The sequence below is a fragment of the Quercus lobata genome, chromosome 2, assembly GCF_001633185.2.
Source record: "Quercus lobata isolate SW786 chromosome 2, ValleyOak3.0 Primary Assembly, whole genome shotgun sequence".
Lineage (NCBI taxonomy): Eukaryota > Viridiplantae > Streptophyta > Magnoliopsida > Fagales > Fagaceae > Quercus > Quercus lobata.
Window position 1 is genome coordinate 12526216 of NC_044905.1, and position 11890 is coordinate 12538105.

The 11890-nt window shown below is 35.1% G+C and overlaps 1 protein-coding gene across 1 annotated transcript; it reads left to right on the plus strand.

Annotated features, from left to right (window-relative positions):
* Positions 1-7466: 7466 nt before the first annotated feature.
* On the plus strand, positions 7467-9110 carry LOC115977783 (aquaporin PIP-type-like). The gene is made up of 4 exons (XM_031099801.1): positions 7467-7906; positions 7989-8284; positions 8489-8629; positions 8750-9110. Exons 1-4 carry the CDS (start codon positions 7618-7620, stop codon positions 8867-8869), a joined length of 846 nt encoding a protein of 281 aa, XP_030955661.1. The 5' UTR covers positions 7467-7617; the 3' UTR covers positions 8870-9110.
* The last annotated feature ends 2780 nt before the right edge of the window (positions 9111-11890 follow it).

Below are 11890 nucleotides of genomic sequence, written 5' to 3' on the forward strand. Positions count from 1 at the left end.
AAAGTGGTTGGGAAAGGGTTGAGAAATCTTTTTAATCTCAGCCGTTGATATCATCTAATGGCCGATGCAATGACATGCTTGCACTACATAGTTAAATAATACACTAATTATATATACACATGGAAACAAGAGGTGCTCTTAATTCAAAGTTGTCTTTTCCCATAATGTAAGTGCACACCGGACTGAAATGGACCAAAAGTAACTGAATAAGGTCGAAGTAAACTGAATAGGACCAAAATGGACCGAAGTGAACCGAATAGGATCAAAGTGAATTGATGTAGATGGAATAGGTTCGAATAAGACCACAGTGGGATGGACTGAATATAACCAAGGTGGACCAAATAAGACCAAAGTGGACCAAGTACGCCCAAATAGGACTGAAGTGGATGGAATGAATCGAATATGACCGAATAGAACCAAAGTGGAACAAATAGGACCGAGTGGACCGAATATAACCAAAGTGGACAGAATAAGACCGATAGGACTAAAGTGAACCAAATGGACCAAGGTAAACCGAATAAGACCGAATGGACTGAATAGGACCAAAGTGGACCGATTATGACCGAATTGAACCAATATGGACCAAATAGAACCAAATATGACCGAATAGAACCAAAGTGGAACTAAAATGACCAAAGTGGACGGAAAAGACCGATAGGACTAAAGTGACCCATATGGACCAAGGTGGACCAAATAAGACCGAAGTGAATCGAATTGGGCGAAATGCAAGGCTGTTGTGGCTCGATAGAGGCTTAGCAACAATAAATGCTACACTTAAACTTCTAGATATGGTAGTTATTGCCCTGTGCCTTGTATAATTTTTTTTAAAAAAAAAGTTATAAGTATTAGTCTTTAGACACCTAAAGTATTTGTTTATATGTATTTCCTAAGAAATATAAAAAGTATTATCAAAGGATTTGGATTTTATTGCTGCTTTTTTTTATTTTATTTTATTACTAATATGTCATGTGCATGACACTAGTGCAATATGCTAGATTTTTATTTATAAGTAAATTATATCATATAATAAACTATAAAAAGTTAATCTATAGTCTTCAATATTTTAAAACCAAATGGGTTGAAAAAGAACCACTCAACTTTGTCAATAGTCTTCTGTATTAAATTTTAGCTCTATAATACATTTTTTAGAATTTTTTTTTATCAACATAATTTCACAATTTTCATATGAAAAAATATTTTGTCAACACTTCTAAAATGCTCAAATCCGCAAAAGGTACCTTCCAAAATTTGAGAGGAAAAAAAAGGAGAGCTAGTAATAATCAATAATTGCATCAATCAATAAACAACTTTAGTAAAATTTATTGAAAATATTCACCTATAAATTGGAAAGAAGTACCATTAGGAGATTTTCTTAGAATATCATGACTAAATGAAGCTTTGGTATTGTTGTTGCAAATATATATATGGGTTCAAAATTATACACACAAGTTAGGCAGAAACTATTTTGGTACGTGAAAGACTAATAAATAGTAAACTCAACTGGGGTTAAATTTTCTTATGTTGTTTAAAATTTAACTTGAGTTTTTGACACATTTTCAAGATATTAATTTTCGCACTTTGAATTCTTTAATTTTTGTATTGGCGGAAAATTGATGTAACGAGATGTAGGTATAAGGCTTGAAGAGTCTTTGAGTGCAGAACAGCTGAAGGTGTCCAATCTGTTATCGCCTTGGATAAATGATAGAGATTTGGATTAAGTATAAAGTTTATTGATAAAATAAATAATCTTAAGTTTATTGATAGGCTTAAAATAAAAATAAAAAGCTTTATATCATAAATAATCTTATAATTGGGCATAGCACTAGCATTAAGGGTGTGAAATGTCAACATTTGGCATTTGGCACACCAAAGACCAAAAAACCTCACATGTCAAATATTCTAAATACTAAAAAATTTGACATTGATAAATAGGGAAAAAATTGGCTTTTGCCCCTTTCAAAAAAACAATCCAGCATTTTGCCCTCTTTCCCAAATTAATTAGGGAAATACCCCTCTTTTGAAACTCGATTTTCTCAAAATCAAGTTAAGTCCTATAGTGACATTTTTAAGGAGCCTATAGTGACGTTTTAAGGACCTATAGTAGTGTTTTGAAATCCGATATCCATGAAGTCGAGTTATAGGTAAAAAAAAGAAAAAAAAAATTGCAAGTAACTCGACTTCATAGAGATCAAATTATAAAACGCCACTATAGGTCCTTAAAACGTCACTATAAGCTCCTTAAAATGCCACTATAGGGCTCCAGGATTTTTTTTTTAATTTTTTAATTTTTTTTTTATTATTTTTTTTTATAACTCGATTTTGAGAAAATCGAGTTTCAAAAGAGGGGCATTTCCCTAATTAGTTTGGGAAAGAGGGCAAAATGCTAGATTTTTTTTTTTGAAATGGACATTTGCCCATTTTCTCCTGATAAATAGTGTAATGCCATGTTTGGAACTATACTAGCAGAAAATGTTATATGTGCTTGTGGGAAGAAATTGTGACCCTGGCCCAGTTTACCTTAGGGCCTAAGGCCCAAGCCGAGATGGGATATAGCCGAGGATATATAATAAAAGTCCAAGTAACCTTGAGACATAGCCGAAGATGACTCTGTCCTCGGCACCCCCGAGGCTCTCTTGAAAGAAATGGCAAGAACGGTATAGGAACAGTTTTGGGAAAAACCTAAAATATCTGCATTGATAGAAAAAGGACCCCTGGACAGTATGCCGACAAAGGACAAAGGGAAAGCTGCCATTACTGCCATTGAATACTCTGCACCTAACAGAACCATACTCTTCAGCTTTTACAACCACCCCCAACCACTTTGGGCATGGGTTGATGGGACAAATATCAGTCTTGGAAAGTCGAACCTACACGTGGACATAGGATAAGGGATACAGGCTAATATAAAAGAAGAAGCAAGCAATTCAGAAAAAGGGGCTGGGAAAAAAGGCTAAAAACCAGAGCCTCCTAAGCTGAACCGAGGAGAAAGACTTCTCGAGCAAGCATGGTTTATTTCCGTATGAACACCACGACTAGCCATCGTCCGGTGACCAAGGTCTAGCCTTTCAAATCCACGCTCTACAAATTATATTGTTTGGGTCTTCTAACGTACGAACCCAATATCGTTTTGGGGTCGTTACAAACTGAGTCCTTACAGTGCTAAACATATTTTGGTGTTTTTTATTCCATTTTCTCTTTCCCACGATACATTCCTAGGTCCTCTCTATCTTTTTCTCTCTCTGCCTCTCTCTTTGTCAGATGGGACCACATGATAAAATATATTTGTTTTGTTAATTTTTTTTAATTTAGATAAGGTTTATTTTAAATTATTTTAATTTGTTGTAATCTTAAAATAGAAAATGTGATATAGAATAAATTATAAAATGGTGTGTTAAAATAGATAAATTAATTTTTTAGTACGTCAAATGTTAAATTTTTTAAAAGAGCTGATGCTGGTGCTCAGTTTATTTTTAGCTGAGTTGAGAAGCACTGTATTAAATTAGTAAGGAATGAATAAGAAATCAACTAGAAGTCTAGAATTACAATCCAAAGTTCCTCTCTTTCTCGTATTCTTTGAGGCTAGTCACTTCTAACCATTTATACAACCGGTTTATATCACCAATCTAATTGATAAGTACATGAGATAATAGCATCAGCACCCACATGAGTTTTTAGAACATATCAGTAAATTTTGTGCATATAGCGAGTAATTCACTCACAAATTGCATCATCTCGACGTGTAAAATTTTTTAATTTCAGCAAATATGAAGTCATACAATCAAGTCCCCTGCCCCATTGAAAATAAAAACAATGGCCTTGTCCAAATTGAATTTCTTAATAAGCTCATTTCAGCCAAGAACCCGTACGGAGCGATTTCGTTGATAATTACTCTGTGGCAAAAATGCAAGACATGCAATGAACATCAAAACACTATGCAATGCAAGGGTAGGAATGTCTAGGCAAATGCAAGTGTGTGAGATGGCCTAAGCCAAGCACAAATTATGCAATGCAATTGAGGGAGACACACTTTGGGCTAACATGCACAAATTGTGTTCACCACCGCGAGCTGAAGCTGCAGCTGTGCTCTGCGCAATCCAGCTAGCTCTGACTGAAAATTGGGAGCAAAACATCATTGAGGGAGATGCAAAGTCCTGTTTTGACCCCCTAACCATAGCTGAAATTCAATCTGACTGGTCCATTGCTACTACTGTTAATAATATACTTGAACTTCGTAACTTCTTTTTGAATTGTAATTTTTATTGGGTTAGAAGATGTTTCAATACTGCTGCACATGAGGCTGCAAAGTATGCAGTCAAGCTTAGGTCTTTCTGTCTCAATAAGTGTAGTCTCCCTGTAGAAATTGCTGATGCTTGTATGGCTGATTGCTAGCTCTTTGGCTAGTTGAATAATATTGCTGTTTAGCAAAAAAAAAAAAAAAAAAAAAACCTTGACATAGTCCAAAACGAAATCATGCCACGCCGGCAGTGATTACATGACAAAATTGTCACTTGGACATTTTGATTTTGTGTAACACTTGATGTGCATAGTCAACACAACCAAGGACTAAGCAATAGGTTAACCATGAAAATGGCCAAAAAATTCACATACAAATGCCTTCATGGCAACAAAGGGGAACAAAGCCCATGATTTAATTCATTGGGCACAATAAATTTCGAAATTTAAGCAAAAATCCTGCCATATGTCGAAAACCCCAATGTTGCATACCTTAATATGAAACTACATATATGTTGGAGAAGATTAAATGGGATTGAAGAAAATTACCTCAAACACACTTGAAAAACTTGAATTTCGAAAATTTGAGAGAGAAGTTTCAATTTACCAAGAGTGTTTTGAAAGTGAGAGGCAAACTTCAAAAGTCATGAAAAAGACAAAAACTTAAATCTATGAACCCACATAATGAATATGACCTAAGAAAAAGCCTTAATCATATTTGCTTTATATCCCAAAATGACTAATCTAAGCACAATTGAGACTATTACTAGTAGTTGTTTATAAAATGCAATATATGCCGGATGTGAAATTGAGAACAAACTCGCATAACATACATTCAACTAATATTCAATCAATATGGGACATCACAAATTCTAACAAATGTTCCACATAGTTTAGAAAACAGATCTCCTGAAATTTCATAGAATTAATATCATAATGTTTACTTTGAAAGAGGCCACACGGCCCACCATATTCTATATCTCTATCTTCTGGGTATCAATTATTAAAGTTAGTCATACCAACTTGGAAATAAATATTAGACGAGATAATTAAGCATATTGTAGAAGAGAATATGCCGATTGGAAATAGGAATATCTTTTGCTTCTTTCGTTCAGAAATCTATGTTAGCCACATAACATTTGTGCTATGTTCTCAGAGATTATGACCATACAATTGTGTGAGATTAGCGGGAACCATCCAATTGAATAAAAAGTCTGCTTTGACTTTAATCCATTGACAAACCCTTTTTAGTTGAAAATTTTCTTATCAAGAAGAAATAAGGAATAAACTAAATAAATGTGAGCGGACTTATAATCTTTTTCGGCCTTTGAATGTGTGTCCATTGTAGGCGTATCAACCACGTCATCCAACTTCTCAAAAAAAAAAAAACCACGTCATCCATATCAAATTTCAATAAACGAGAGACATGTGTGCAAAAAAAAACTACCCACTAACACATGTCTTTCAATTGTCAGTGAGTTAATTATTTTTTGCTGACATGTCTCACATTTATTAGATTTTGATACCACTAATATGGTATCATTTGATACCAAATACCTTCACATATATGTATCAGTAGATTCTAGGTCTCCATGCATCATGCATGTAGTTTCTTAAGAGAATCTAAAGGGTTTTTAGTATTGTATGTGAAAGAGAGAAAAAAAAAATTGTTGAGAAATGTGAAAGAGAGAAATTGAAAGTGGAAGTAAAATTAATATGGTCCGACTTAATCAAGAGCTTTATAGCTTAATTGGTATCTCATAGTATTTCCAATAAAGATGTTCTTAGTTCAAATCCCTCTGGCCTAACAATAGACAATAGCTAAAGGATGGCTACACCAGTGGTTTGAACGATAACATCAGTAAATGAAAGTGTGGATGGCTAGATAATGGCCAAGATGATGACATCCGATATGAACAAGGTAAATGAATGAATGGTTGTGTGGAGGCTTGTTCAGGCTCCATGATAGGACCAGCAGTGCCAAATGAAGGGTAATTTTTTGACTGTTCTTATGATACATTGTAGATTTGCTTCTAAGTGAGTGAATTTGGTGGTTGGTAATGGAAATCAACATTTGGAAGTCGTACATCTACACTGAAAAAGAAAATTGTTGAAAAATCAAGGAACATCAATAAGCTATATATTACAATGAGGTCAAAGAACATTCACAGTGTCAAAATTGTTGAAACATAGTTTCAATACTATGTTTGAAATGTTGTTCGGGTTGTCAGTGAGAGAATTACAGAAGAGAAGTGTAATTAACATGACCCGACTTGATGGCCTAAATTCACCGTAGAAAGTCTTAACAAATACATCTTCACTATAATAAACTTGTTTATTATATTGAGTAATGACATTAAAGGATAAATATAGTAGACCAAACCTAAGGTTAACCTCAGACCATTAACCATAGCATTACTTTACTTGCATTACAAGTAAGGCTACTATATATAAATATGAATTGTGCTACAATTAGGTCCTAGAATAATGAACCTAGATTAGGATAATGAACTCTGTCCTCGACTAATAAGATTGATCTTTGATATCTTAATTGAAAAAAAAAATTTGAAAGATGATGTTGTGTAAATCATATAGTTCACTTTCCAACAACAAATTTTGAGGTCAATTACGAGTTTTCAACAAATTATTCGGGATAGATCGATCACCTGTATTTTCTGAATTTGCATCTTTAAAGATTCATTCATAGTAAAGAAATTAAAGTGAATAAAATCTTATTCTTCCCATCAATTTATCGCAATTCTCCAACTGTTTTACTTGGGATCGTTTGAGCAAAGTATACCAGACTAAACACAAAAACAAATTCGTTCATTTTTCATCATTAGAAAGATAAATAAATAAAAGCACATCAAAGTTATATTTGGATAATAACAGTCAACAGTAGGTCCATCAGCACAGTCTCATTCACTGTGGTGCCTATAAAAGGATTAGCACAATCGATTGGTGAGTTTTAATCACCAAAAATGAACAATGTTCTTTTAGATTATTTCAGGCTCCTTTCACGATCAAACAGTCGGATTAATTTAGTAGTGGGTTGATCGTCATTATCATTTGATAAAGGATAAAATTCTTAGATAAGATATATAAAAAAAAAAAAAAAAAAGTTGATGCTTTATCATCATTGGAGAAGAGAGAGCGTACGAGGGACACTACAGATTGCCATTAATCACGCTCACAAGACAGAAAAGACCTGAGACTCGAATAAAAGATTCCTTTGTCTTCTCAGCATAATTTCCATTATATTCTATAGCATATGCTCTCTCTTGCACGCACATAAATTCATACTCTAGTCTCACTCTCTCAAGTTCTCTCAGTGTCTTTACCAGTAAAAAAAACGAAGAGAAGTGAAGAAGAACACTAACTAAGATGTCGAAGGAAGTGAGTGAAGAAGCTCAGGCTTCTGAGCCAGTGAGAGACTATGTTGACCCACCACCGGCACCACTTTTTGATGCTGAAGAGCTTAGTCTCTGGTCCTTTTATAGGGCAGTTATTGCTGAGTTCGTTGCTACCCTACTCTTTCTCTACATCACTGTCCTCACAGTTATTGGCTACAAGAAGCAAACTGATCCATGCGAAACAGTTGGTCTTCTCGGCGTTGCTTGGGCTTTTGGGGGCATGATTTTCATCCTTGTTTACAGCACTGCTGGAATATCAGGTTCATATATATGTTCTTTACTTACTTTGTATCCTTTTTTTTTGGGTTAACAATATGTTTAATTCTATTGTTTTGGATATAGGTGGTCATATTAATCCAGCTGTGACTTTCGGTTTGTTCCTGGCAAGGAAGGTTTCATTAATAAGAGCTATTGCTTACATAGTGGCTCAGCTCTTGGGAGCAATATGTGGAGTAGGGATAGTGAAAGGCATCGCGAAAGACTACTATGATAATTTTGGAGGTGGTACAAACACTGTTTCACCTACTTACTCCAAAGGAACCGCTTTAGCAGCTGAGATTATTGGCACGTTTGTACTTGTTTATACAGTCTTCTCCGCCACAGATCCTAAGCGAAATGCTCGCGATTCCCATGTCCCAGTGAGTAGCTATTAATTGGGAGATGAGAGATTTAAACCTTAAACGACTCTATTACCAAAACTAGCTAGGAATTGTCAGTTGAGCTACAAGCTCTTGGTGCTGACTAGTTTCTAATTAAGTCTTCTAAATTTTACAAGTTAATGCCTATTGTGCTGGCTAGTGGCTACAACCTACAACTAACTAACATGTCTGTGGAAATTATAGGTTTTGGCTCCCCTGCCAATTGGGTTTGCGGTATTTTTGGTGCACTTGGCCACTATTCCCATCACAGGCACAGGAATAAACCCAGCTCGGAGCTTTGGAGCTGCTGTAATATACAATAAACAACCAGTTTGGGATGATCAAGTCAGTTTAATTAATTGTAGCTTAATTTAATTGAGGCTTTAGTGACTAATTAATTAATTATTTGTATTTGTTTATTGTTTGACTGTTGTTGACTCATGAGGTGGTGATGGTGATTTACAGTGGATTTTCTGGGTTGGACCTTTTCTGGGAGCACTCGCTGCAGCAATATATCATGAATATATTCTTAGAGCCACAGCTCTCAAAGCTTTGGGATCCTTCTCCACTAACCCCGCAGACTAAGCCAACTCTCCACTTTTCAGTGTGTTCCTCTCATTGTTTCGATGTACACAAGTGTATGGGATTCGGTTTTTTTGTTTTGTTTTTAGCCTTTTGCTTGTCCTCTCATGTGCATACGGTCATCCTCGTATCATTGCTTGATTACTAGTTATGATGTACATATAGTCTCTGTCTGGCTACTATTCCTGCGATGTACTTCCACTACTTAGATATTAGATTATTGTGCATCTTATTTGTATGTATTTAATTCTCTGTTTTGTCTAACATCGGAGAAATTGGATGAATATGTATTCTGTGTCAAACGTCTGAATTATGTGGCAAGATCATCATATTCTCTTCCAAGTTGTTTATTAACACCTAGGTTTTTTTTTTTTTTTTTAATTTTATTTATTTTTATACAATTTATCTTTTAGGTATATGTTGTATGACTTGTATCCCAATTTTCTACGGATACAGTTTAGTTACAAAATTAGTTGTAGTCTAAGGCTACAACATTACTCAATATCTTTTTATTGGAGGTGAATTTTGACAAATTCACCATTGAATGAAATCTTCTTCTTATATTCTCTATACTTGCAAAATTTCTAGAAAATTAAAGATCAATAGCTATGTCATCAATAAATTGTTTAAATTGAAAGTTTTTATATTTTAAAATTATGCATAAAATATAAGCTTATAGATCATATGGTAAATAATATCCGATTGACACAAAATTTGACATATGTATTAAGAGCGTAAAGAACATGCAATTCAATGGTTAGATTTTTTAAAATATGTAGTAATGTTTATTTTATTGAGTAAGGTTGTAGTCTTAGGCTACAACTAATTTTGTAACTAAATTTTGTCCATTTTCTACCCAAGATAATATTTTCTACTACTTGATAACGTGGATGTATGGACATGCGGATTGTCATGTATGGATTAAGGATGCCATGCAAGTGAAAACTGCTAAATATATTGATATTTTTGCAAATATTTCTTAAGGGGTGGTAAACATCCTATAAATTTTACTATATAAAACTTACACATTAATTGATATTTTGCAATTGTGGGAGCCAGTTACTCAAGAAGTATTGTTAAAAGCGGTATTAACTAGGCCTATGGCCCTATCTGAGGATGTTGGACCATCCGAGGAGACCCAAATAAGGCTATGAGTAGAATAAAGTTAAGAGAGGAGTAGAGGCAATGTGAGATGGGTCCAATAAGAGTCCGAGGACAAAAGTATCCTTGGCAACATGTGTCCGAGATGAATCTGAGTACCTTATCATCACGAACTTACTTTGGGGCTACGTCACAACTGAGAGTGGGACATTGGACCAGGGATAAGAATAAAAAGGCAGACAAAAATCTTCAAAGGCTGCGACCTCCGCATTAATTGTCTCTCAACCAACTTTCTGGCCGCATTAATGTGGAAGTGATGCCTGAACAGTGATCAAGCAGCTTTATAGCTACTAGTTGATGGTTCTAGGAAGTGTTGGATGGGACAGGAAGGAATCCCCCTAATCTAGCATACACGTGTGTGGTAAATATGATAAGAAGATTGCAGTATATAACCTGGAAGAATGTACTAAAAGCGTGATTGAAACTCTGATACAAAGGACTTCTAGAAGAAAACCATATGAAACGAAATAACATAGTTGGTTCCGAGGATAAATTCGATAATTTAATATGTGTCATATCATCTTGAATCGTTAAGTTTAATCATTTTTCCTCTGGGATAAATCTAGTTCTTCTATCCACGCTCTACAAATTTATTGTTTGGGTCGTTAACGTTTGAGCTCAATCCGGTTTTGGGATCAATACAATTTCAGTCCCTACAGCAATCATATATAAATAATTCAAATATTCACTTTATTAGGTTGCTGAAGTATGTACATCAATCAAATTCCTTGTCACATTACTTTGTAATTATTTTGTAGAAACTTTAGTATTTTTCATATTTTTTAAGTTGTGATTTGCTTGAATCCAATGTGAGACTTATGGAATGTATTTTTGTTATATTAATGACCACATTTTTATAAAATATTAATGGCTTCTGATGATAACGTAAAATCACCAGTGAGCTACACGATCCTCGCACGCTTGAAATAGCGACTTGCAAGAAGAAAGAAGTGATCTAACAGAGGGCACCGGTGTGGTGCCGGCCAAATACCCTCCGAATGTCAAGTTAGAACTATTCTCAACTCTAGAGTGCTAGAGAGGGGTAAATTATGCGTACCTTGATTTGTGAAGGTATTGGGACTTTTATAGTAGTAGAAGGTTGGCCTCCCTTCCTTGATGTAGAAGTCTTTTCCTTATAGGAATCCTCTTGAGCAATCCAAAATGTGATGGACAAGACATTTCCTTGTAGAGATGGATTTGCATTAATACGCGTATCTTTCGGAGTTCTCCTTGCACTAGGATTCCAATTTCCTTTGGGATTCTACTACAGTTAAGTGTGCGCAACAAGTATTTTAAGTTAGGGTTCTTGCTATGCCCTGGGCTTACCCATTCTCGGCCCATGGGCTAAGATCCGTCAAGCCCATCATGGTGAAGGTCCGTTAACCCAATTTTTACCCCTTCAGCTGCCCCCTTCACCCTATGGTTTGTCATGCTTGGATGGATGGACTAATAGGGTGACGGTTCAATATTCAATATTCTTTGGGTTTGACGGTTTAGGGATCTATGATAGTTGAAATTTCTTTGACGGTTGAAGGTTCTTGGAGTAGACGGTTTTTCAGGAGGACGACAGCAACTGCGACCATTTGTTGACAGATTGTCAAGCATTTATGAGGTGCGACACGTGTCACGTTTTGATTGGATTTTGTCCTAGATCGAAGCTTCGCTTCGTCTTCCGTGCATTTCACATATATATATATATATATATATATTACACTTCTCCTCCCTCATTTCTCCACTTTTTAGCTAAAACATATTGTCAGAGCGCCATCGTCAACCTTGTCAGAGAGCTTTTCGTCGAATATCTGTACCCGTCATCTATACAACCGTCGACCTTCAATTACTCAGATTTGGTGAGTATTATTA

What these genes read in the sequence shown, in the direction of transcription:
- LOC115977783 (XM_031099801.1), top strand. Translation starts at nt 7,618, where the DNA reads ATGTCGAAGGAAGTGAGTGAAGAAGCTCAGGCTTCTGAGCCAGTGAGA. An exon ending in CAGCACTGCTGGAATATCAG is followed by an intron (nt 7,907 to 7,988) that starts GTTCATATATAT and finishes TTTTGGATATAG; the next exon opens with GTGGTCATATTAATCCAGCT. An exon ending in AACCAGTTTGGGATGATCAA is followed by an intron (nt 8,630 to 8,749) that starts GTCAGTTTAATT and finishes GGTGATTTACAG; the next exon opens with TGGATTTTCTGGGTTGGACC.